The sequence below is a fragment of the Botryllus schlosseri genome, chromosome 8 (genome assembly GCF_051294905.1).
Source record: "Botryllus schlosseri isolate E-star chromosome 8, Bs_hap1, whole genome shotgun sequence".
NCBI classification, from domain to species: Eukaryota; Metazoa; Chordata; class Ascidiacea; order Stolidobranchia; family Styelidae; genus Botryllus; species Botryllus schlosseri.
The window spans coordinates 11,792,926-11,820,866 of NC_137243.1; the positions used below are offsets into that span (position 1 = coordinate 11,792,926).

The 27,941-nt window shown below is 38.6% G+C and overlaps 1 protein-coding gene across 2 annotated transcripts in view; it reads left to right on the forward strand.

Moving 5' to 3' along the window:
• LOC145444331 (E3 ubiquitin-protein ligase rnf213-alpha-like) overlaps window positions 1–27,941 on the forward strand; it is a 182,860-nt gene that overhangs the window by 135,600 nt on the left and 19,319 nt on the right. For both annotated transcript variants that reach the window (XM_080322294.1, XM_080322295.1), the window contains 15 exons: window positions 8,745–9,046; window positions 9,117–9,300; window positions 9,362–9,560; window positions 14,732–14,851; window positions 14,909–15,023; window positions 17,564–17,690; window positions 17,751–17,951; window positions 18,336–18,508; window positions 18,569–18,875; window positions 18,948–19,123; window positions 19,467–19,608; window positions 19,662–19,837; window positions 23,262–23,390; window positions 23,446–25,662; window positions 26,027–26,197. In XM_080322294.1, the coding sequence (XP_080178420.1) occupies window positions 8,745–9,046; window positions 9,117–9,300; window positions 9,362–9,560; window positions 14,732–14,851; window positions 14,909–15,023; window positions 17,564–17,690; window positions 17,751–17,951; window positions 18,336–18,508; window positions 18,569–18,875; window positions 18,948–19,123; window positions 19,467–19,608; window positions 19,662–19,837; window positions 23,262–23,390; window positions 23,446–25,662; window positions 26,027–26,197 (4,739 nt within the window). The remainder of the gene's footprint in view (window positions 1–8,744; window positions 9,047–9,116; window positions 9,301–9,361; window positions 9,561–14,731; window positions 14,852–14,908; window positions 15,024–17,563; window positions 17,691–17,750; window positions 17,952–18,335; window positions 18,509–18,568; window positions 18,876–18,947; window positions 19,124–19,466; window positions 19,609–19,661; window positions 19,838–23,261; window positions 23,391–23,445; window positions 25,663–26,026; window positions 26,198–27,941) is intronic.

Here is a 27,941-nt window from a genome sequence, read left to right on the forward strand (position 1 = left end):
AATAGACCTGTGGTTCCTAACCGGTGAGGAATTCCCCACTTGGAATTTTGGAATCTTTAGGGGGCAATCTGGTTTTGGGTTGTAAAGAAAGGTGTAAATGAACTCATCAAATTTTTAATTCTTCATCACTAGAGTGATTATTTTATTACCTAAAAAACGGGAAATTTTTCACCAAAAAATTCAGATTTTGACATTTTTTACAGTAATTCCATAGTTGATATGCAATTATCATTAACAATTTATATAACTTGTAATAACATGATCATCATTCAATAATGCGAAGTACAATTGAGTACCGGTAACAAAATATCGCCGACATGTAATCTTCACTATTTTTACAATGAACCCCAGATAAGCAAACCGAATCTCCAGTGTCCTAACTATCCCAAACCTCGCCAAATTTTGATGCTTGTGTACCCTAATCCAGTCTTTCATCCTGCTGCCGAGCAGGATCAAGAAGCAGCAGTCTATACTTAGTCGGTTCTGGGAGAATCTTGCCAATCTATCTTTCTGGTCCGCAGAAAATCCACTGATGTGCAAACTCCACAGATCTATCATGTGATCTATATTTTTGGCCTCCACTCAGAGATATAGACCTGATCTTGTAAAAACTTCGGATTTGGTAAAAATTTAACTAGCTTTTAACCAGGGGTGGGCAACATACGGCCCGCGGGCCGGATCCGGCCCGCGAAGGGATTTTGTCCGGCCCGCGGACAGTTTTCTGTCTTACATGATAATGTGGCCCGCGGCCCCAGTATTCAGAGATTCCCTGCTACTTGCGTAAACGTCAAATTTTAGTGACTGTATGTTATTATACACATGTATGCGCACTGCGCAGTGAGCGAGGGTGGTGATTACTCGTAAGTTAATCGAAGCGAGAAGACTTGCATTATCGGCATTTACGATGTACTCGACCCTAATGTCATTTGTGGTAATGATATTGTTTGTCGACTACAATGGTCATTTACACCAGGCCGATATTTCATATTTTTGATTCCGTAACCGTCGACTTGTAGCACGACACACTTCTAGGCTTTTGTAAGACATCGCTTATGCCAGGGGTCGCCAACTCGAAACGGGTCGCGGGGCACTTTCAAATTTTTTAGAGGCCGCGGGCCGCATGAATTCAATATCGAGATAAAATAGGCCACACAGTTGAACAACCACGCTATATCTCGTCACCTACTAAACCAGGGTGGCCAACTTGCGGCCGTAGAAGGGAAATTTGTGGACAAGTAATTCAATTAGTACCATATGTGCGGGCGGCCGTCGACATGCAATTTGAATTAACAAATTGAGTCTCGATTTTTTGAGAGATCCTAATCAAACTTGAAATTTTCTTCGCGCTGCGCGCGATTCAACGTGACTTCGTTTATCGATTTTAATATAGTGGCGCCCTTTGCAATCATAGCCTCACAGTACAGACGTGAACAGCAGAGGAAAATGATGCGCCTCATATAGAAATACCAACTCGGAGTCTTGTACTCCTCGCTCTACGGACAATCTTGATGGTAGGTCAAGAAATAATAGCATCCAACCAAGTGACTAATTATAATTGGCCCACCCGAAGATGCATCACCATTGATATCTTGTCCTAAATTTTCGAAAAACACACCCTCCATCAAATCTACAGTTGAATCTGATGACATCGGATGAGAAATAATATGAAAAATACTATTATTTGTGATGAAATTCAGGTGATTCGGAAAATATTTTCGCGCCTTGCGCGATTATGTGCGGTCCATAACATAACCATGACCAGTCACCAGTGACCACTCGCGAAGTCGGTGCGTATAGTATGCCTATGTGATTAAATGGATAAGTCCGGAGTTCACCGGAAAGGGACATGGACACTATAACATGTTTTGAAAAATTAGAAGAGAATTTTGTTATTGAATTTGCCACTAGGTCATACATAGACGCTCTCGGGGTGAAATCATCGCGTGACTGATTTCACAGCAATATCACCTTTCTAAAATGTCCTGAGTGAGCTTCATACCGTAACACAGTCGAGTGTGAAGGCCGTTGATGTAACACGTGCTCAGCGTCACGCATCTCGTAAACTAGGCTCACACACGCGGCGCGCGTTGTTTTGATAGTCTGGCCGTCACAATATCACTGTATGTAAATGGTAATCGCCTAACAATCAGTTGTACGATTTATTGCTATGTGTTGAAATAAACCTTGCTCTTTGAACAACAACAGATGAATCCATGGTGGTTGAATTGACAGGTAGTGATAACCTGCAGCACCTACCTACATGCTTCCTCATGCACAGCAATGCCGTCAATATGGTTTATTTTGTATCGCCTGCGCATCGCAGCATATATATTCAATTCAAGTAAAACGAGATATTTACGCTTGGCACAATACCATATATTTCAATCACAAGTGGAATATTGACACACTGCTCAAGGATAAAATGAATGCTTCGTATGGAAGGATGTGAAACATTGACGACTCGTATTGTTACAGAGATAGACCCCGCATACACTGCAATAAAATTTTGTCACTTTTGTTGCCACAGTGACCCCAACTTTTCTCGCCTCTTGTAGACGAACATAGCAATAGTGACACCTTCTTCTAATAGCTGCTGTGCATATCGGCATATGCGGTAAAGACATATCGAGCCTCATTTCATTAGGACCTATCTGTGGTGGCAGGCTCCTTCTGGGTCTGGTTGCTTGTGCTTGGTGCGATGTAACCAGGGCATTGATCAGATTCAGCTGAAATTTGATACCATCTGATAGATGGGTGTAATCAACAACTATTCATGGACAAACCGCGATGTCTACAACGGCGATACAAAGATTTATGTCACGGGCGTTCATTCTCGTGAACGGCACAGGTTTTTCTGTACTCTACCAGCATTTTGATCGGACAATGTGATTGTGAAATATGTTATCTATAGCTCGTTGTATGCTCATTGACAATACCTATTCATAAATTGCAATTGTGACCCTTTATGGCCACTACAACGCAAGATATCTTCATATGATTGATGCGTGTTTGTAAAAAACTGAGCATGGATCCTCCAGGATCCACCCGTGGCCAAAGGGTTAAGTGTGTTGTTCATCACGCCGTGGCAACTTGGTTGTTTCATTCGGTGGTTTATGATTCACAATGAATAGACCAGTGATTCTCAACCTTTGTGTCTTCATGGACCCCTTTCGGACCGACACGGACACCCGCAGACAACCTGAAGTTCTAGGTCAAATTTAGCTCAACTGACGTGCAACCGTTATCTATCTTACGCAAAAAAGAACTGTAGGCTAGTAATAAACAGCAACAAAATGACTTTTCCTTTAAAACTTATGTGTGAATTTGGCAGACTTTTTTAATTCAAAACGAATTCTGCAGCTGCATTTCCTGATATACATGGTCGTGTCTTGAAAATCCGCGCCTGCGATTTGATATGAACTGACGCCAAAAATCCATTCCCACAAAGATAGGTGGTGGCGAATGTTGCATTCGATGCGTAACGAGACCTTTGGGTATGATCGCAGCATACATGGCAGTAAATGTGACAAACAGATTCTTTGTTGAACTTACAGCCTAGTCATTTATTTCTAGAAGCTCATCGTGAAGTTATTTTGCAATAGTGGTTAGGTTAGGTATATTACAGGAGATAATGGATTCCTTTGCGAGGTTTCAATTCCTTTATCTGAATAAAGTGAATTGGAATATTCAGTTCAAACGACTGTTCATTAATTTGCTTGAGACAGACAACTGCAGATCCATAATAGTGCTGCCGAATTTTCGGTCATCCTAGAAAAAATTCTTATAAAGACGTATTATATACCGTTGGAAAGATAATTATATCAGCTTTTCAATGATGGGTTTTGTCACTTTTTTTACCTTGGGGAAAAAAAGTTATGACCAAAAACGTGCCAGGGAATAAAGCACTATTTTGCCTAACATTAAAATACAATAATAAGCTAAAATATGATACCTTCGTAACAGAATACAACAGTATGAATTGGAATATCACTCTCAGCAAAGTAAACTAACAATCGAACAGCAAAAAATGAAACATAACTTTATTAAAAGATATATATCATACGTTAAGGGGGAAAAAGTTGACCGAGACGGAGATAACACTGGTTTACAAATTTCGAAAAAAAATTGACGTCAAAAATTTCAATGATTGATTTAGGCTAATTTATGGTTGCTGAAACCAATTCTGTGCTAACAATTTATCCATCACGTCAGATTTTTTCCGTATCAATTTTTCTCATTTTCATAAATTAATCAAATTTCAGCTTTCGTTAGTGACATCACGGTTAGCATACAGTAGCAACAATTCAAATATTGTTATTGAAATCATCTATCATGAAACATGGGTTGTTGTAATACAGAATGAGTAAGTTTTCTGTGACCTTGATACATTGATTCTCTATCATCGTTCAATCAGAAGCTCTTTTCGACAGCATTCTATTTATGTAGAAATCGGTTTGACTTTTATCATTTCAAAGCTAATTCTTCAACTGCTTTTTTTCAAATACGTGATTGTGTCTTTAAAATCTGCGGCTTCGATTTCATATCAGCGAGTGCTAAAAATCCATTTAGACAAATGAGTCAAACAAATAAAATGAGTCCACACAGCAGGATATTTCATCTCAGACGGCCATCCTGTTGATGTGAGTTCTTCTGTAATAGAGCAAAACGGCCTCGGGATTTTCCTAATTTGAAAAATATTAATTAGGTTATCCACTATTTTGTAAATTCGCTTCGCTTCCTTGACCCCCTGTTGAGAACCACTGAACTATAGTTTGTAGAAGTGATTGGCGTTGCTACTCAACTAGCACAAGTAACTCCCTATATTTTCACTTAGCAGTATAAGTAGAAATTTTTAAGACATGTGAAAACTACTTCAAGTGGCAGAAATATCTAAGTATATTTGGTCGGGGGAGGGTGGTCGCATACTTTCGACAGTTAGTCGGAGGTGGCTACATACGAAATCGCAACATGTATCTCCTCGGCTAACGCAAAATGTTTATAATGACACAATACCCATTGGTAGAATATTCGAAAATATATTCAGTTACCGCGCTTTAGGGGCTGTTAAGGCTACTACATTTATGAAATCATAGGCAGCCAACATCGTCGCGGAGGGGAGCTTTGTTTGGAATACATTCGCGTTAAAATTAATAACTGGGTGGAGTACCAAATTAAATGTGGGCAGATATCTCCATGACATTCCCAGTTGATTTACTAGTCACACAAAGCACTAAAACAAAACCCAATACAATTATTTTCCCATATTGACAATCACAGATGGGAATTCGGATCGTGTACAATTGTACATCTGGTTCAAAGCACATGGTATGAACCCTTGCCCGATGGCTGTTATAACAGCCTTGATTTGACTACGAATATACCACATGCAATTAATATATATACATAGGCGATTGAAGCGCAAAATATTTCCAATAGTAAAATCACAACCAGAAAACAGCGACCGGACTTTGACCTCTTACAAGGACCGTAACTGCCGCACCCCAAATCGTCCAATTGGGGGTCGCGATCTCGAAGGAGACCCGAAAGAATGGTGAATGTACATAAATTATTTATACATCACTTATCGAAAATTTATGCAACTCTTCAATTTTTTTTTCGCGCTGGTCGCGATTTCATGTTGCCAAATTTTTGATTATTGAGTTTCCTTCCCCCAGAAAAAAAGCATGAGTTATATAATATAATAGGCATTTCGGCGTCGACCATTACCACGCCGCGATGCACGAAAACATACTAAGTATATTTGCTAATATGGTACTCTGAAAAGTGTGCCAATATATCGCATGCGATAAAACCTTAGCCGAAAAGGATGGCCCTTATGTCGACCAGAAACTTCGAAATTAATATAAGCCTGTCTAATTATCCAAGCTGCCTAAGTGACTCGTGTCTAATTATTCTATTGTGGCAATCTGAACCCCACAGGTCAAATACAATTTCTCCGAGAAAAATTATGTGCCAGTGATGAAATACCAATTTTAGATAAAGCCACCACAAACGTTTCTTGGATCTCGCATGGTTTCTCAATAAATTACGGCATTTCCTTAATTATTCTGAAAAGTTGCGATCAGCGTTTCACAATTCAGTTTCAAAGCATGACCATTAACCAATTATAGTGTCCAAAGTAGGGTTGCATTTAAAACAAACGGTGTTTTGAAATACAAAATTGTTTTTTCTTAAGTTATAAAATTATGCCATAATTGTGTAAATACTTTCCAAAAACATGTTGTATGAGCACACGGACAATTACTACCAAATTTAGCCGACGTATATCGTTATGGGATGGTTGGAAGTGTAACCCTCAAAATAGTCGGTTCAACAGTTGAGTACAGATATTTTGTTAAAGGGGCTACATTTACCCTATATTTTCTATGGTCAATTTCAATCCATTATGATGTCACAATTAAATATTCGTGATGTCATGGCTGAAAAACAAAAAACAATAAAAAACATGTTTTAAATTAGGGCCTTGTTTCAAACAAGTTTGTTTTTAATTGATTTTTGTTTTAAATGCAACCCTAGTTTAAAGGGTGTGTGGTACTATCACTCAGAAATAAGCTCCCGAATGACACAATGAATCACCAGTTCGATAACCGTTTCTACACTTAACACAAATTGCTGTTTCTTTTTGACTAAGCACTATCTAAAAAAACAAGCAAGGCAAATGAAACAGACCACAGTAAGGAACCAATAACATAATGAAGTTGGTAACGAACAACGATAGCTCTACTTGCATCCCCCCCCCCTCATCCCTCTGTCTTGCTCACTCTTACTCCCTGAAACAGATACATAATTCGATTTTTATTTTCATGTATTATTTTTGTATCTATATCCTGCTTTTCTGTTGATAATTCATTAGTTCATATTTTTATTTTAATATTTTCGCTAATTTGAATTTTTACCCTTTGCCACGTTTTTGGTCATAACTTTTTTCCCCAAGGTAAAAAAAGTGACAAAACCTATAATTGAAAAGCTGGTAAAATTATCTTTCCAACAGTATATAATACGTCTTTATAAGAATTTTTTCTAGGTTGACCCATTTTTAGACCAAATTCTACTAGACTATAATATTTTGTGAACTTTACGAAGTCATCTTGATTGATGTTACTACTGCAACTTTTTATTTTTTCCACATACCCCAACAAAACATCTCTAAACAGCAATATGCTTGTAGGTTATCAGAAGGCTATTGGCATATAGTAGGTTCACAGACAGTGCATCCTGTATGACACCAACGAAATGCAGTATGTAAAAAAATTTGACTTTTTAACAATTTTGACAATTTTTTGACCCAACTCTACAATTTCGACAGAATTTTGATTTTTTTGCAATGTCAAAAAATAATAGCCCTATTTATCACAGAACTGTAATGCATGAAACTATTTCTTTCCAAATAAGTTTGTCTTTTTAGTGATTTTTATCTAGAAGTATGTTTAAAAGTTATTTAAAATCTCTTTTCATACAAATTCCTCCCTGATTTTTATCGAAACTATCGTAATTTTCCATGCATAATGCGCAAAATTTTCTCGATTTTTCTGCCTAAAATCGGGGGTGCGTATTATGCATGGGTACAACGTCTACACTAGCATCTACGCTGCACAACAGAGCGCGGTATCCTACTGAGTTGGTTTGCCATTTGTGCGCGAGCGATATTAGGTCATTGGATTGCTGCACGCGCATGAGGCAATGCTCGCTAATTTATCGCGTCAACGACAGGCCTGAACAATTGCATAAACAACACGCCATGTGTGCAAGATGTAATCGCTGGCCTAAACACTACAGTCGCATCTCCAACATGCTTGGTGCCTGAGCAATCGCATCTATAATAGTCCTCGTGCGCAAGATATCGTCGCTAGCCTGAACTATCGCGTCACGGGCCTCGCAGACTTTGGCTGCTATCTACTATCGTTGAGACACAATGCCGTTAAGTGTATAATGATGAGCGATCGTTATGTTATGATTGTTCAACAGGGACATCGCAAAACAGAATGACATACTGCAAATGCAGGGTGCGTACTATACATGGGTACAGGCTTTTTCCGAGAATTTACACGCCATTTTAAGGGTGTGTATTATACATATGGGCTCACTATATTCGGAAAATTACGGTATATCAGATGTGTTAAAACTCCTGCTCAAGAGACGGTTTTATTGGGTCCGTGAAATCCTCTCGACCGAATTGCTGCTATACTCGAAAGTCATGTCAAATCCATTACAGAGAGGTCGTTAGTGAAAGTGTTTACCTTTTTTGCAAATCAAATCTGGAAAATGAAATGTCAAATTTATCGCAGTATAGTCACTATGGAAAGTGGTGACCGATTATTTTTATTCGTTATTTTCCAGACAACAGTTAACCCATTGATATATATCATTTGACATGGAAGTGGCCAGTGGTATCTTATCAAAATGTAATGCTGTCCGAATTCAAAATAGTTTAGGCATCTCTGTCCCAGAGTAGTCAATAGGTGATTGTGCTTGAAATATGACCCTTTATAGTGACCCGACTGCTTTTTTCTTTGGAAGAAGGGATTTGTTTCTAATATCAGCCCAAAGGGTCCACGAAACAAAAATGATTGGAAAGCATTAAAATAGACCAAAGCCTCAGGCTAATTGACTGAATTGATTTAGCATTCCTTTACTGCCTATTTTATTGCATTATTCATCATGCAAAGCAAGGCGCCCACTGTGTGATTCACTGGTTTAGAGTATTAATTGACGCACATTTCCAGATCTGGGCGAAGTAAAAGTCTTTTGCGATCTTGGAATGATATCGGCTGGAGATTCTCCAGAGGAAGTCAATCGCATCTCGTATTTCTTGAGTGCGGTAACTGGTTTTGCACCGCTGATCTTCAATTTGAAAAAGGAAGCAAGCTTCAGAGACGTCGTTGAGGCTCTGAATGCCGTGAAAAAGAATGCTGATGCCATGAAAAAGAATGCTGATGCTGATAAAAAGAATGCTGATGCTGATAAAAAAAATGCTGATGCTGGGAAAAAGAATGCCGATGCTGGCAACAAGCTTCTGCAAAGCTGGGTATAACTTAACCCCATTCTATGCGAAATCTTGACTGAAATCTACAATTTTATATTTTGTGTAACTGTAGACATATATTGGGATGCAAGTTCAAAAACTGAAGGAAATAAGTTTGTCACATGGATCAGAAGGAACTCGGTCACTGAAGTTGGCTCAAAGCATCAATACTTTGGGGGTATACACAATATCTAAACCGAAAGTTGAATTGCCAACTATAGAGACATGCTTGAAATTGTCACTGAAAATTGAGAAAGGTTGAGTACTTGCCATTTTCAACATGAAAATTGTTGTGCCAATGACATCTGTTTATTGCAGATGAAAAAAAATACAATTATGCTGATTTGAAAGACCTTCAATCAAAACTCATGTTGATTGCGGGTGATGCAGAACAAGGACAACACGATGTGACCAGATTTAATGAAGTTATGAATGCTGTGGCGAGTTTGACTGAAGTCTACATAAATTTGTTGAACTGTGGTTGCATGCTTTTCAACATATGGTCTACCACAGTCGTGTAAGTTTCTCGATTATCACTGCTTTTGCAAAACAGGAGTCATGATGCAAGTTTTCTGTCGTAACTGATTTCAGTCAATGCTATTTATTGACAACTTGAATCACAGACCTTTTAATTTGTATAAATAATGTCAACAAACAGGGTTTGAATTATACTATACGGACACAGTGGCTTGTGACATAAATTAATTGACTTTAGAGCAGGGGTGGGCAAACTTTTGAGCTCGCGGGCCGCATTCAACATCTAAACCATTCGAGCTCGGCCGCATTAAAATTGAGATTCATATAGTGGGCAGGAGATATAATTGATGTTCCTATTTAAGACAAACAATTGTTTTGATGATATTCCTACACACGTAAGAAACATGGTTTGATGATATCCTTGGCACGTAGACACAATAACCAACATGATTGAAATTTAAATCTATGAGCAGCGATATGTTCATAGATTTACTAATTCAACTTTTGGTTCAGTTCCAGGACACACAATACTCACAGCATCATAACCATGTTATAGCTTCAAACACGCATCTACGATGTGTGGATAAAATATAAATACCCCAATTCTACGCATGCAGAGAACGAATCTGCCTAAGACACACGCAAATCGTTTCTATAAGCACATCACTGAAATAATTAAAACTGAATTGGCCAATATAAAATCCCACTCGTTATCCGAATTACGTCAATCTCGTTTAGGATTTCTGTGATGTTTAGTATATAGTTGAAACCTTTCAAACTGCGTGGGCCTTGAGATCGGGCTGTCGCGCCAGAAATTAAACGTAAAGTAAGGAAGTATTTACCTTAAAACAGTGGCTCTCAAACTTTTTGAGACACCTCCCCCCCCCTCCCTTATGATGGTGAAAAATTTCGAGCCACCCTTATCGTCATATCACCAAACGCAACTAGGGTGCTATAGCAAACCTCACAGATAGTTAGATAGCACGGAAGGTTACGAATGTGGATCAAGAATTTTTCAATATGAAATTTAGACTAAATACACAGCAATAATCATGACGTGAATGAGAATCGCGCGGAGCGCGAAAAAATTTTTCAGCGGAGGGGGGCGCACCACAGTTTTAGAACCACTGTCTTCGAATTATCATGGTGAAATATACTAAGAAAAAGTTTATTGAAGTCCCTGCATTAATTCGATTATTAGTACGGATTTTATCAATATTTTTAAAAAGTTTCTTTAGACTCTCGCGGGCCGCACAGAACGGTGTGGCGGGCCGTAGTTTGCCCACCCCTGCTTTAGAGTATATTGAATCCGGATTAGGCATATGATTGACAGGCTTACGCGTAGTCACTGTGCATAAATATTAAGGTTGTCCATAATTTGGAAAATCTCAAAAATTATGCATATCCATGTCTCATTCTATAGATTGTTGATAAAATACGTTAATGAGCCTGCAATAAGCTCACAAGAATGTCATTAAGATTTGTCTAAATGCGTTTGAAATTAGGTGTTGTAGAGAGGGCGTGCCACCGACCATACAGCAGCGAGAAGACTAGTAATCACAAAATCAAAGTGCTTGATTGGCTTAACGGCTATGCTTGAATGATTACGACGGTGGCGGCTTGCTGATCAGCTGTTCTAGGAGTCTACTAACAGCACTGAATCTGTAGTTTGTCCGCAGATGATGATGTGTTGAGTAACGAAATACTTGACGAACAAAGATAGCCGCTTCACAAAAATGTTTAACACATGACGGACTTGGCTTATTGCGAAGGTAATAGTTGTAGTCTGCATGCCTTGTTTTCATCAAGGGAAAGCACACAAACACGCAAAGAAATGTTGCAATGGCGCTTGTGCAGGTGGCGTACAAATTTCTAGTTTCAGATAGGAAGTACCATCACTGAATATAAATATAAAGCTCAATATTTAACAATGACACTACTTTGTCTGATCTGTGGTATATAAAGTCTTGAATGCTCTAAGGATGGGCTGAATCTGCCGTTTATGCGTGGCACTTGTCAGATTCCTACAGCATAATGAATCTATGTGCTGTCAAAGTCCTCAATTGCACCACAGAAAGAGATCTAAAGGTAAGCATAGACTGCTGGTTGGACCAGCAAAACTGCAGTTTGCTTGTAGCTTATAGCTTAGGGTTACCATATTTTGCTTACAATACTTGGAGTGAAATCCGAAAAAGCATGGTATATTTTACCCGACTTTCTTGTTGGTCAAGGTCATTTTTCCGACTCGACTCCAGAATTATACACTTTGTTGAATGCTTCGTTGGTTGACTAAAAAAAGTCAACTCTCGAAATACCTGCCGGGACGTTACTAGATCTAAAATGCATTAAATCGATGCGGTAGATACACTTCTTCAGAGTTCCAATGCAAGCTATACGTGGTGGGTCCCTGTGTAATCTTCCGAGCATACAGGATAGTTTCCAGCATTCATTTCACATGGTTTGCTGTACCATGTTGGTGATGACTAGGGTCATTTAAAGTCATTAAAGTCATATTTTTTTCTGTGCATCAGTAAGTCGTGAAATCAATTTTACCGCAAATACCGCATCCCTATGAGGTATATTAAGAAAGTTCTAAAGTCATATATAGTCATATTTCGTCAACCCACATCAGCGTATGAGGAGCGCTTATTTTCCTTACTAAAGTCCTTTTTATGTCCAAATCGTAACTACAAAGACTTAAACATTCCACACTACATGAAACTGTACTACAACAGGGGTTTAAAATAAAAAATTCATGTGTAATACTTTTATGTTGCATTTGTTTTACTCTTTAGTTCCGTGAGTGACGTTGCTCGCATGTAAAAATACACGAATTTCATATAAAGTCATATTTTCCAAAAAAATAAAGTCATATTATTGATTTTTAAGGTCATATAAAAATGGCCCCAGTGATGACTAATACTTTACCTGCACCCAGAAAAGCACGAGGACTCGGCGTAATCGCAAGCAAATCAGACTAGATATTTCTCGGTTTTATACTTGGTTCTACAAGTTCACGATCATTACGGTAGTTGTTTCACCTCTGCTATGTCTGCAATGTAGGCTATTGTTGCTCTAAACCAGGGGTCACCAACACGCGGCCCGCCACTTGATTTGAGATTTCGGAAGAAAGCTAAGAAAACCATTTTGAAATGATGAAATTGACTACAGTTTCAACATGTTGCTGTTGTTGTTGTTTCAAAATAAGCTATTCTTCTGTTCCCAGGATCACTATTCGTCACCAGCTAAAATGGCTTTGGCAATGGCAACAGCATTCCATCGAGGGAGAATAATCAGCTTATATGAATGGACTGGGCATATATTGCCTTGACGTGCAATGGCCCAAACACTGCCAAACCGAGACGCATCGAAAACGGCATAGGGCAGTGGTTCTTAAACCGGGGGGCGCGCTCTCTTGTGGGGGCGTGATAGCATCTGAAGGGCGTGGAGCTGTGGTCAACTGAAAAAATTTTCGTGCTCAGCACGATTTACATCAAATTCAGATTTTGTGTATAGTCCATATTTCATATTATAGAATTCTCTCATCAACAGTCATAAACTTCCATGCCATCAAACCATCCGTTGGGATTGCTAGCATTCTGGTAGCATTTTGTGATATGACGATAAGGGGGAGCGAAATTTTTCAGTATCATAAAAGGGGGTACGTCTAAAAATTTTGAGAACTACTGGCTTTAGGGCTTCCACATAAGATTAAGCTTCACATGGAGATGGTCATTGTGCTAGTAACGTATCTCGTTAGACCCAATATCAATTCCTTAGTCGCTGAAAAGTGTTTATAGGTATCGTACACAGCTTAGAGTTCAAAATAAAATGAAATTGAGGATAATGATTGGTTGTTGTATTTGTATTTCTTTAATAAAATACTACTTATTTTGGGTCACTATTAGGGTTACCATATCTTGGAAATCTGAAAAGAGGACACTTTTTCAGCATTTTCTTGCAAACCTGGAGGAAAATTCTCTAAAAATGGTAAATTTTTCCCACTTTGTGGTCGGCTGACTAAAAAAAAGGTTGAATAGTATATTCATATTGAAATGAACCCGAATATTTTCGGCTGACACTCGTCAGGGGTAATCGTCAGCAACTAGTAGAGAATTCGAAAGAACAGCGTATATCAACAATCGTAACACAAAATATGACGTCACCAGCATGAAATGTTGAATACAAGAGCGTTCAATGTACTGTTTTTAGATGATACACGAACTCGGTCTTTCTCGCTCAGCGCCTAAAATACAGTTTTTTACTATAAATATGAACAAAATTGTCAAAAAAGGGCGTCCTCCGAAGACACTTTCAAAAATGTCAAAAAAGAGGGCAAATCCTCTTAAAAGAGGACGTGTGGTAACCCTTGTCACTATGCCCATCGCCTATATTAGGTAGCACGGCGTTGTACTGATGTGGAGTTTTAAAATTTGGTTGCCTGGTTAATATCGATATTGAAATCATGCGGCCCGCGGCCGCAACGAAATTTGAAAAGTGGCCCGCGACCCGTTTCGAGTTGGCGACCAGTGCTCTAAACCTATCGTAACCTACTTTCAAAACTAAAACATTCAATGAAAAGGTGTCACATTTTATTGTTGAATCACCACCAACTACTCGAACGCGTAGAAGCCCATAATCAGCAAGCTGCATCCCTGATTAACCAATCAAGAGCCGCGATATCGTGATTACTAGTCTTCTCGCCATCCTATGGTCGCTGGCACGCCCACTGTGCAGCAGCTACTTTGAAACGCATTTAGACAAATCCTAACGACTTTCCTGTGATCTTAATTCATGCTCATTGACGTTTTTTCATCAATATTCTATAGAATGTGACATGGATGCGCGTCATTTCTGAGATTTTCCAAATTATGGACAATCCTAATAAATATACCGGCTTCACAGTAAAGACATTTCTGGCTCAGTTTATAGGTCCACGCATCAACATTAAAAAGTAAGTTTTATGTTGTAAATTCAAAGCAGCTTGTCACAGGCCGGTCATAATTGCATCGCGGTTCGGATCAGACCCCCAGGCGGAGAAATGCCTTAACCATGCTCAACATTCATGCAAATACCTAAAATTATTGCATTTTCTCAAACTTCTTATGTGGGGATTGTGGAATGGTTTCAATCATTAACGAGCATCAGATCATACAAATTCCACGGATTCATGTAATCAGACCCTCATATCGAAATGATGTATCGTTTTAGATGTAAAGGCAAGGAATTCGTCGTATGTCTCAGCTTTAACAATGCTCACCAAATCAGCTCTTCTTGTAATCAAAGAGGTCTGGAGGAACTGATAACGGTGCTTAATAAAGCACTACAGAGGTAGGCCACTTTGAAATTCTCCATGAGTAAACACTTCATCCACTCATAATCTCTTAGTTGGAATGAGTACATTCAGGCTATGCGTTTGAAGCATTACCATCTCAATGACTACAGTATAATGCAGATCGGTTATCTGTGCGAAAAACTGGCGAAATCTGAATTCACAGACCAAGTGAGTCATCTTTCATCATCTTATTTGTGGAAATTGATTTTTAAGGGAAACATCAAACATCTAGTTCAGACATTTTTTATGTATTCAGTATTTTTTGACGAAAGCCATTCCTAATTTCACTAATTTCAAATATATACTTAATTTCCATATACATAACTTTCAAAACAGTTCAAATTAGCAATGTGAATGAATCTATGATGGCTGCAGATTGATTACCAATATTAATTGAAAACCTTTTTGCACTAAAGATTTTGAACATATTGGGCTGCTTGGATTGCGAACTTTGCAAAGATATATGAATTCTGCTGTGTACACATGATTTTCCTACACTTGTGTTGAGTATACTTTGGGTGAACTTTAAGCAGGGGACCAGACAAAAGTTTGTTCTCGCGTGCAATTGCAATCTTAATAATAAATCATTGTATACAAATTTTTCCCCTATTATTACTTTCCCAGTGATGCATATAGCACAAAACTAAGACATCATCAAAACTCAATGGTGTTGTTGTTGGTTAGTTGTGGTAGTCTTTTACTGTAAGTACAGTTGAACTTTATTTCCTATCATGTTTATGATATGTACATTAGGGTTATGACTTGAAAAAAAATTGCCTGTAGCAGGAATTAATGAATATTTTGGTATAAATTAATAAAATCAAATCATTTTGTTCAAATCGAAAAAAAAATGTCCCGCACAAACTAACTTCAATTTTCGACACTGGTCCAAATATAGAAAAAATTTACAATACAAAGGAATTCTTTGCTACAAATTTAACCTTCATATATCTGTCCTTTTTGCAATTCTGGTAAAGTTCATCCATCAATTCAACTTCCCCTTCTGTTATCATGTTAATGCCAGGGACATCTACAACTGACATATCTGCCTTCCAATGGGATTTTACGGCACTTTATCGCTGCAGGACATTTGAGCGCAAAGATAGCAGCAAATAATCTTTCGTATATTCTATAGCCCGACTGATATTGGATTTTTGGGTTACCGTAATTTTCCAAGTATAGTACGCCCCCGTGTATAATACGCACCCCTAAAATAGCATGTAAATTCTGGGGAAAAGCCTGTACCCATGTATAGTACGCACCCTGCATTTCAGTACATGAATAGTTCCGATTTCGTATACGATGTCATTCTGTTTTGCGATCTCACTCTTGAACAATCATTACACAACGATCGCTAATCATTATACAATTAGTGGGATTGTCTTTATACGATAGTAGATAGCAGCCAAAGCCTGCGAGGCGGGCGGCGCGATAGTTCAGGCTGGCGACACGACATCTTGAGCACGAGGAGACCTTTTACAGATGCGATTGCTAATCATTATACAATTAACGGTATTGTCTCTAAACGATAGTAGATAGCAGCCAAAGCCTGCAAGGCCGGCAGCGAGTTAGTTTAGGCCAACGAACTGGCATCTTGCGCACGATGCCTATTATAGATGCGATTGCGCCTAGGTTAGCGGTTATGTCATGCGCAACAGGTCTGTTGGAGATGCGACTGATTACGCAAGCGATTGTATCTTGCGCACATGGCCTCTTGTGTACGTATAAATAGCCTATGCGATTGTTCGGGCCTGTCGTTGACGCGATGAATTGGCGAGAATTGCCACGCACGAGTGTCTATTAGTGACCTAATTTCGCTCACGTACAAACGGCAAACCAACTCAGCAGGAGATTGCGTGCTTCTGCACATGACTCTCGTTAATTGGATACACGCTTCCCACTAATTACTACGCGCGATGGCTGAAAGTGATGCGCGATTGGAAACAAACATGAAGAATGAAGATAGGTGTGATTTCAAGTATTTTATCGAGGGAGATTTTTTCAAGCCTGTTGTTCCCATGTATAATACGCACCCCCCGATTTTAGGGCAAAAAATCGTGAAAATTTTGCGCATTATACATGGAAAATCACGGTAATACTAGAAATCGCCAAGTTTATGTATCAGTTCCACTGCGGTCATTGCCCCGAATATTTCAATGACTTCTTTACCTCGGAATCAAAAACGCACAAGTACAACACACGCGCGTCCACGTCGTCCAAATAGAATATGGTCGACCGAAAAGATCATCGCTCTATAAAATATGCCGGACCTGATGTGTGGAACAGTAAGTATCCCGCCGGCCATCCGACAGTCGATTAGCATGTCCACATTCAAGCCGAAATACAAGCAATTACTATTAAATAAATACAGTCCATCCTCAAGATTACCGGACCACGACTGACCTATCGATCTCGCTTCCCATGACATGCCGCCCTATTCTTGTCGCTTTCTTTTTATATACTGTCTTCTTTACTTTAATTCAGTGTGCATGCTTCCTTTTTACATCGCCTAGGCCAAGGTGGGTGTCTGATTCCATAGAAAAATCCAAGTCACTTCGACATCTTCCTGTCTCTTCATTGTATCGCATTTTTTGTAGTGTATTGAACTGATAAAAATTGCTAATAAACCAATGATGATGATAGACACATGTTTAGAGTTTGCTAATTTGCAAGTATTTTTATTGCTATATTTAGCTTATATACGACAGGTGTTCTGCCTTCTTTCGGACTTAGCCAGAGATGATGTCGAGAATCTCTTGCAAGATCTCATAGAGGAGGCTACTGAAGTTGTGGAAAATATTGATGACCATGACATACAAGAAAATTCTACGGATGGTGAATCTTTTTGTTCAATTCCTTTCTGCTTCAGGCTTATTCAGTACATTATTTCATTAGGGTGTGAAACAAAACTCGATCTGAAAAAAAGGATAATTCGATCACTTGTAAAGCAAAGATTTGATGAAAATGTAGCAACAGCCGCTGCACAATGCGAAGATAATAATCTAGATGAAAGGGATTGCGAATATTGGATACTTAACAACCAACACAATGTGGAATTAGTGTTGAGCCTTGTGGAAGATTTCAATAAGGAATCAGGTACTTGTATACAAATATATGAGTGGGAAATATTTTATGAGTGGCGCCTTGTGCTATTCAAAAACAAAATCGAACTTATTATTATCTACTTATATTAGCTGACAATATTTCGACTTGCAATCTTCTATTTCCGATTTCCCACATCATATTCCGGTAATATTGAATTATTTTTGGCTAGGAACAGTACAGTAAACAACCTTGAAAGGTTCAGCAATAACACCCAGCTACCACGACATGTCTTGCTTTTGATTGTGAAGTACTCCATCCTGTTTGAAGCATCAAAATCTGAATATGTGCCATTCTTCAACAATGTGTCAAATAGATCATCCAAATCTCTTACATCTACTGTTAGTATGTCACAAGAGTTTGATTCTTATTCGACAGGCTTCGGAGGCGATTTGAATTCCTCACAAGGACCACTATCATTGCTTCATAACAGAACCCATTCAACACTAGATGAATTGATCCTACAGATCCAATCAGGTCTCGATACAGAAGAGTTGGACATTGGAAGTATTGTTGAGGCGATTTGCGAATCCTACAATGACAAAACAAAAGTCTGTTAGGAATTCAGTTTTAAGAATTTCATTTTGTAATGTTTGCTTTTATAATTGTAGAGACTAACATTGCAAGATTTCCTGAGCATTGACCACTTGGGAAATTTCCTGAGGATTTTACGAGAGCGACTTTCTGTCAAAGAACCAAAAGTGAAAAGGGATTTTGATGGCTTGTTGCAAAAAGGAAAACCAAACTTAATCTTACTTCCACCACAAGACATGTTGCTGGCAACTGTGGCCCTCTATAACAAAAACGAGAAAGAACCATTGCCTACAAGATCTGAGGTACTTGTGTGTAATCAGCAAACAACAACAGATGAAGTTGGGAGATTTTTGAGGCGAGCAATGTGCAAAAATCCCATTGAAGGTAGACGATGCCGATGTTATGTACAAGTAGCAAATTTTGGTCTTATTATGTAGGATTCATTTATCTTTACAGGAAAAAGATTGTATGTTATGACCTGCGCTGATCAATTGACATTCACAGTGTCGGAATCTATTGAGAAATTGGTTGCAGTTCTAAGCACAAAAGATTGCCTTGATGCTGATTACCAAATGATCCTACTGTGTAGCAGTGCAAATCCGCAACATTATCTTGTCACATGCTTTGAACGTGTAAGTGGCACTTTTGGACAATATCCGATGCATTTTTAAGCATTATATATTGATTCATTTCAACCCGGATTGTGTGACAGTCAGAAAGTGTGTATTGAAGTGTAATCCTTCAATTTTATCTCAAAGTTCATCAAAGCAATATGTCAAACAAGTGTACAAATATCCACCTCAATATTTTACAAATCTACCAGTGAATATCATTGAGAAAACCAGTGAATGTTAATCTATGTTTCGATAAGTAGTAAGGAATAGGGAAAAGGATAAGGGATAAGGAAACAATCATAATCAGAGAAACCTAAATGCTATATTTCACACTATAGCCATATTTTATTTCTTAATCTAGTCCAGAGTTGAGTTGAAGATCCCGATTGAAGAAAAAAATCTATCAAGATATTTATGTGGGAAATTGGCAGCGAAGCAACATGTAGTTGATGAAAACCATGATACGTCTGTGAAACTGGTCATATCAAAGAGATCTGGTTCAGGTATAAACATATTTTTGTACGTAAAATTGATCTGTGTTGACTTCATGCATCAGGTAAATCTCTACACATTCGCCGTCTGGTTGAGAAGTTGGATAAAACCATAACAACTACGATATTACGATTGTTGGACCAGGAAATTGATATTGATCACATTTTGAAAAGATTATACAGAAAGCCTCGGATGCGAAATGAAGATGCTCATCTCATTCATATTGATGCAACGGCTGCTGTATGTATCCCATTTTACATATAATTATATGGTCTGATGCAGTGGAATATGACACTAAATCCTACCACTTTCTCAAACTTGTTTTCAGAGGCATTAGGCCCCTATACACTTTTTTATTTTAGATTTATGGTTTTTGTGTATGCTTAGGTCAAATTGTTCGAGATATGTTATGAAATTATAAGGAAGGGTGTGAGCGAATTTTAGAAAAACAAATTTATTCTGAACTAATGTTGAATCCTCAAGTGAACTGATATCTGCCCAAAAAAAATGGGGGTGCAGACTAGATGACCTTACTATAAAGGCCGTTTCGGATCTCCGTCGTCAAAGCATCTCGATGGTGCAGGGAAAATGTATGTCATCTCTCTCTCTCTCTGTCTCTCAGTCAAATAGCATGTATACATACAGTGTTGGGATGACTCAAGTCATGACTTGACCTCGAGTCGACTTTTTCGTATGACTTAACTTGACTCGAGTCTGTTTGCTAAATGACTTGACTCGAGTCACTTTGCTAAAATGACTTGACTTGACTCGGCGTATCAGAAATATGGATTGTCTCGTGACTCAGAGCGAAATTCAAGAGTCAATTTCAAGTCATCAAGCAATCGATGTCAATAAAATCACTTTATCTTGCATATGGTCGGATTGTTCGCAAAACGCTGGCGTAACCCGTGAAAGCAACCAATCATTAAATGATCGTGTGTTTTACTGAGCCTCCATTGTTCTCTCACAAATAAATTGACCGCAAATGAAGTGATCGAAGTATACAGCTTACCCTGTCGTAAACTAGTATAGTAGAGTAATTTAATGGCAAAATGTCTATTTCTGTACTCTGTTCTTACCTTAACCAAACCTCTTGTTTTATTGAAATTGAATTCGAATATAGTTTATATAGTCCTGAACCATTGGCGCAGGCTCGAATTGTATCATATCAATTTGTAAATGGGTAATGTATTGCATCTTAATTCGTTTCTCTATGCTCTATTTTGGCTGCTAATTAAAAACTGAGGATATGTAATTAATTACGGAGTTTAGCATTTCTACGTATATGTGAGCAATAGAGCAGCTTCTTTGTTCATCGGTTCAGAATCAATACCCACTCAATCTGTGTTTCAGACAGCTAGCAAAATGCAATGACGCAAGCATGCCTCATACTTCGAAAAGGAAACTTGACTTGAATTTTGACTTGATTCGTGACTTGACTTGACTCGACTTACCGCCAAAAATCGATTGACTTGACTTGACTCGAGTCACCTTCGAAAAATCGATTGACTTGGCTTGACTTGACTTGAGTCAAAATCTGCAATGACTCAAAATGACTGGTGACTCAAAGGTAGTGGCTGGATCCCACCACTCCATGTATACTATATAGGGTTGTTCAAAAATATTCACTTGCTTACTGATAAAATTGTCAGGTTGCCAAAAAAAAAACCCTACACATCAAATTTAGGTCAATTCCGAGCTGTGCAATCTTGAATTGAAATTTCGGTCATGGGAAAGTGATGCTTTTTTAGCGGGTTTTCATCTTGATAACCGCATCTGGTAAAGTTTAGATAATGAAATTGTTACATTTTGAAAAAGAAATTTGACATTTCCTGGAAATGAGTCACCGACACCAAGATAGTCTCTTGAATACGATGGTGATATGCGAAGTATATTTAAAAGATGATAACAGAAAATGCCTCAACAGCAACGCAACAACAAATATGACATCTCTCTCCACGGGTCACACGAGCTCTGTGTGCCAATATTCACGACCATCAACGAACGCCATTTGAACTAGTCAACGACGAATCAATGAGTCGCACGCGCTATGGTTGCGCAACAATGGCCAATAAGCTCGCGGTTTGCGCTGCTCCTCGCCTGCTCCCAGACGGCACAGTATCAAACTCCATTATAATGCAACATTCGCGGTTGATTTTTGGGGTTTCCAGGACTACGAGCAGAATAAAATCTATATTTTCGCAATCAGTACTGCGGTAGATTGCGATTTTGTCGGTTGGATCGCGATCGATAAACTGGTCAAAAATTACCGTCAAATTGTCTTTAGACAAGTGGAAGATGTAACGTAGACCAATCGCAATGAGCCGTGAGATTTGCTTGTGTCCACACCATATAGGACACTATGCTGCTGCTAATTTGGAATCAGAAAAAGGTTAGAATCAAGCTAAGGAAGCCAAATGTATGCAAACGTTGCACAGTGAGATCAGCATGGCGTATCGAAGGGGTCATCGTCTCAAATACCGAAACATGAGACAACATTTTACTGAAGTGAATGAGATCATTCAATGGGAGTAAGATCTTTCATCGTTATCAACCCAACAATGACATGAGATTCCTTGAACATCCAATCACGAGATACTTGAGTTCCTTAATATAAAACCTGGCAGATGATGTGGCATCTCTGAAAGTCGACAAAGTGCCTTGCAAGTGGCAGTTTGCTTGTCTGAGGAATTTCAACACTCTCTCGCTGGATATCAGAAAAACAAGCATCATAATTCGTTGTGAAGACAACATTTACAAGTTTATTTGCTCTGATTACGTGAAATTCACATTGGTCCGACAAAAGATATCGCCTATAAACTGGGAAATATATTTTACTTTTCTTCACCTGTCTGGCAATATATTTTCTCTTTATAGTCTTGGATTTCAGTGTTGAAAGTATTCTATTTGCAATTCACAGTCGTTTTCACGGGGCTCTTTTAATGTAGTTCCAGCTAATCAGTGCAATTCATTCTTCATTAATTAGCAATGTCATTATCCAAACTCTAACACAGGCTTTATCAAAATGTATTTGTTTACGCGTGAAAAAGGCATCACTCTCCCTTCAGAGATGCCTGGAACACGATGTCGAAGTTTTCCACCATAAATACTATTAATTTAAAAAAATGGTCGCAATTTCGATTTAAGATTGTATGGTTTCTTCTGGTCGGAACTGACCCACATTTGACGAGTAGCGTTTTTGTGGGCAACCTAACTATTTTATCACTAGCCAAGTGAAATTTTGGGAAAAAAAGTTATTATTGAACAACCCTAATGTATACTCTTCAGTTTTGAACATTCTGAGTTGTCATGCCCAGGAATATCTGAGCAGTTCGAGATATGTACATGAATGACAAAGCTCACGAGTCCAGACTATCCATAAAGCGTTTATCATAGTAAAAAAATATTGTAAGTTGTATAAATCGGTATTGTGGTGAGTCAAGTCTTTGATGATGTAATTATGCAAAGATACCTCCATACGCACAAGCTGTTGTGATAAGATGGGAGCTCAGTTCCAAGTTTGTTGCATCCTCTAAATTGAGTTGTAGTTTTGATTTTGACTGATTGTCTTGTTTAAATGAACTTCACTCTGTAATTCATCAATAACAGTTATTCTTTCTCTGTATTTTTCAAAACGTTCGTGGTCTTGTCATTAATCATGTAGGTTCAGCATGGGCTCGAAGAGTTTGCGTTCAACTTGTTCATACTAAGAAGCATAGAAGACAGTCAAGGGAGGATTTGGCGTCACAACAGCCAGCACTTCTATGCCATTGAGATGAACCAATCAGAATTGGTAGGTATTGATGAAGTGTATTGGATTTATGAGATTAATATGATATCTCTTTCAGCTCCGGCAGAACAGCGTATTAAGCCTGATGCCTCAGATTGAGTGCCTTTCACCAAAAGAAGTTTTGGAATGCTACAAAAACGATTCAACTTCTCAATGTGTCTTAATGGACCACAAGGAATTTAATTCTGATGTTTTTCAACGTCCATATCAGTACCTACACAAATACTCTACCAACAGCGACTTGGATCAGTTCACATACACTCACCCCCAGGGAAATGAAAAGGAATGCTTGGAAATTCTTTTGAAACACTGTGGCATGACGAGCCCCTCATGGGCACAGCTTAAATACTTCTGCACCTTCCTTAGCTTCCAATTGAAGAATTGCGAGGACTCAATTTTTTTCCAAAAAATTGAATCTAAAGGCTCGGATGACAGCATCGAATTCAAGGGATTGAAATCTTTCGCCATTCACTTCATGATAAAAATGGCACAAGATTTAACCACGCCGTCACTGAACATGTCTGACGAAAGCATGAAAGATGAAAATGATGCTTTCAAAAGTTATGCTAACAGACGGAAATGGGAAGACGAACCTCACCCGTTCGTGTTCTTCAATGAAGACCAATGTTCAATGACATTTCTCAATGTCAATATTAATAAAAATGGTGATCTATTGAAAGTAGACGGCTCTGTGGAGAAGAAAAATATTATTTCCAGAGGTTTGTTGCGTTTATTGAAGACACAAGGTGTTCCCATTGGCAAAAACTTTGATTCATATAATCGAGAAGAAAAGCTTGCAGTATTGTGTCAATTCATGAATATAGCAACTGTCATTGATCATAGCACAGGACAAGAAAAAGTCAGTGCAGATAAAACCAATAAGCCTACCACTGACAATGTTCATGAAACTCCCAAGAAAAGACAAGAAAAAGTATTCGATCCAGATGAAACCTATGAGCTTACAACTGATAATGTTCTTAAAATACTTGCTCTGTACATGCGACTTCGCTGTCAGATGCCTGTTATTGTAATGGGAGAGACAGGTTGTGGGAAAACGCGCATGATTGAATTTATGAGCAAGTTGAAACAAGGCCCAGGCAAGGCTGCTTCACATGGTATGGTGACTTTGAAAGTTCATGGAGGTATCACTTCAGCTGACATTCACAGGAATGTTGAAGAAGCAGTGAAAAAGGCCAATGAAACAGCAGTGAACAAGGCCAACGAAAAAGCAGAGAACAAGACCAATGAAAAAGCAGTGAACAAGACCAATGAAAAAGTAGAAATCTCCCAACACCTTGACCCAAATGTTGATACCATATTGTTTTTTGATGAAGCAAACACCACCAGAGCGATATATGCCATCAAAGAAGTTGTTTGTGACATGACAATCGACGGCAGAGATTTTAAAGATTCACACCTTCAAATCGTGGCGGCATGTAACCCTTACAAAAAATTATCGGATGAAGCTGTTAAAAAACTTGAAGAGTCCGGGCTTGGATATAATATCAAAACAAGTGAAACCGAGCATCTTGACGGCGTTCCGATGAGACGTTTAGTTTACAGAGTTGTTGCTCTACCTCCTAGTCTGCAACCATTTGTGTGGGACTTTGGGCAGTTGAGAAAATCAGCGGAAGAAATATATATCAGGCAAATGACAAATCATACCATAAAAAAATTGAAGTTGGATATATCAGATGGAGATCTTCTAAATAGCATCTTATTCCACTGTCAGTGCTATATACGAGAAAAGCAAGAAGAGGAATGTAGGTATGTGAGCTTGCGTGACGTTGAAAGATCTTTGAAAACGTTTAAATGGTTCTATGATCACAAAGATCATATCTTTGAGAAAGTAGCACACTGGCACCTGGAAAGAAACGCAAAGCTTGTTGATATACCAATTTCACTGAAGTGTTTAATACAAACCGTTGGTATCTGTTATCATTCGTCGCTCAATGATCGGCAATCGTTTCGTCACATGCTGTCAAGTAAATTGCATCTCCTCGGCCAAAAATACGCTTTATCGGAACCAGAGATTAATCATGAAATCACCGTCTGCCAAACTGTTTTCACACAGGATTTGAAAATGGATGCTGACATTGCATGCAATGATGCACTTCGAGAAAACTTATTCCTCATGACAGTCTGCACAGATCTTCGGATACCATTGTTCGTTGTCGGAAAACCTGGCAGTTCAAAATCACTTGCTAAAACAATTCTGGGGGTTAACATGCAGGGAACGTCATCTTTTTCGGAACTGTATAAAAATTTCAAGGAGGTAAGTGGGGGCAACATTGGATGGAAGTATAGGCAAAACCATATTTGTAGAGAAATGAAAATTTTGTGAGTAATTATCGTGATATATCTTAGTTCTGATTGTGCTATTATTACACTGGTGTACATTTAAGTACTGCAAGTAGCCCAAATCTACTTGAGTACTTGAAAAAGTAGAAATATCCAACATATATAATATCTCAAAAACATAATGTGATTGAGCAAAAATAACGCCAGATTCGTATTCAGTGCCCCAAATTAGGTATAATTGACCTAAAGAAGTCCTGGCGCAAAAATCGTGTACCATTGTTATCTGTAAATGATGACATTTGTGAATTTCCACTAAAACTTAACCTTCTTATATCTAGGTTCACATTGTGTCGTATCAGTGTAGTGCACACACTGACGCTGCTGGAATTGAAACCATTTTCAACCAATGTTCACAACTACAAGCAAACCAGAGTGTTGAGACTTATGCAGCTGTGGTTGTTTTGGACGAAATTGGCTTGGCTGAAGATTCGCCTAACATGCCTTTGAAGGTATCATGTTTGTAGTGTTCTATCTACTGTAAATAAATCCCTGCTTTGGTCTTGATGTGGATTCATTTTTCATTCCCATGTCTTCAATTCAATTCGATTTATTATTAACAATTTCATCATTTCATTTCAATACACCACAAGACTGCGATACAATGTAAAGATAGCAAGGTGTCGAAACGACTTGTAGTAGTCTTCCATATCTAATACTCATTTTAGTGGCATTTGGCTTGTGAAGTCTAATAAATAAACATGAATCACGATACACGAAGCGTCAAATAGTAAAAAATTGACTTTCCACTGATCTGATCTTAATGCATCTATGAGGTATGGAACTTATCTGTATACCTCATCATAACTGTCCGACTGTGCGTGTTCAATATATTCTCTTTCCATGAATATATATGTACTGCAATTCAAATGTCATGAGTTTTGTTTTGACACTGAATCTATTTCCCCTTTCTTTCCAAAATAATTATGATATACTGTGATGTGGAAAATGTATCAATGAATACCTTCCATCTAGAATATATTAGGATAGTACCCTAAAATGGAGCAGACACAGCCAACTCGAACGAGTCACTGCGTTTGGGATACGTCATTCGACAATATTTGGACTCACTTGCCAAGCACAAAATTTGATTAAATGGGTATCTTTCGATAGCTGCCGCAGTATTGATTACAACCCCCCCCCCCCCCCCTCCCAAAAAATAAGCCCACGAACTTTCAATTTTTACGGAGTTTGGCATTGTGATGTAATAATGACGTCTAGAATAACGATTCCGCAGCTCAGGAGCAAGTTATCAGCGGCGCGACAAGAGTGGGAGTGAGAATGATCAGTCAGCGGCACAACATTGGGCAATGCCTTTGTGGCTGTTTGTGGTTTGCGCCGCTGCTAGCTTGCTCCTGAGCTGTGGCATCGTTGTTCCAGATGTCACAATTCAAGCCAGTCTAAATATTGCCAAAATTACCTTTGGTCAACTGGAGAGAATGACGTAACCCAAACACAGTGGGTCGTTCAATTTGGTTGTGTCCGCACCATTGTAGGTCTGCCAGAAGCAGGGATATATATCCCTGGCCAGATGAATATTAAAGTGGGAGTGGAAAGTAGGAATTTGTGCTCAATCGAAAACTGAAATAAATTGCCAATAAAGTAAGACAGTTTATTTTTTTTCTGTGCCGCGAGGGTACTTGGACGAGAGAAATGCAAAGACAAGGTTATCGAGTCGGAACCTCTGATTCAATTCTATCTCAGAGTGACAAACTCGATTTACATGCCTAAACCTCTGTTGTAATCATTCATCCAATACGTATCAGTTCAACACTCGAACGTCCTTACCCAATATGAAGTTTGCCGTCATTGCTCGAGATTTACGGGACCACAATCTGAGAAATCGTTTTCACCTACCAATACATGCTACTTCATCACCAGTATTTTATGTTACCTCCTATTACTTTTCATTCGATGGGTGTGTCTCTTCTTTTCATGCTCTGAACTAAAAGTGGTGTCTGATCAAAAGACCACTCCAAGTTGTTTCGACTTATTCGTATCTCTTCCTTGTATCGCATTCTCATGATACAGATTCTCCTTTGTTTTTGACTTTTCCAAGTAGGGATTGCCACAGTGGATCTGTGAACAGATTTGTAGTTTCGTATAGTACATTTCAGCATAGTTTTTCACCTGATGCCCTCCCTGCTGTAATCCCACTCCTATTACTTGGTTGAGACAGCTCTTCAATAGATTTTA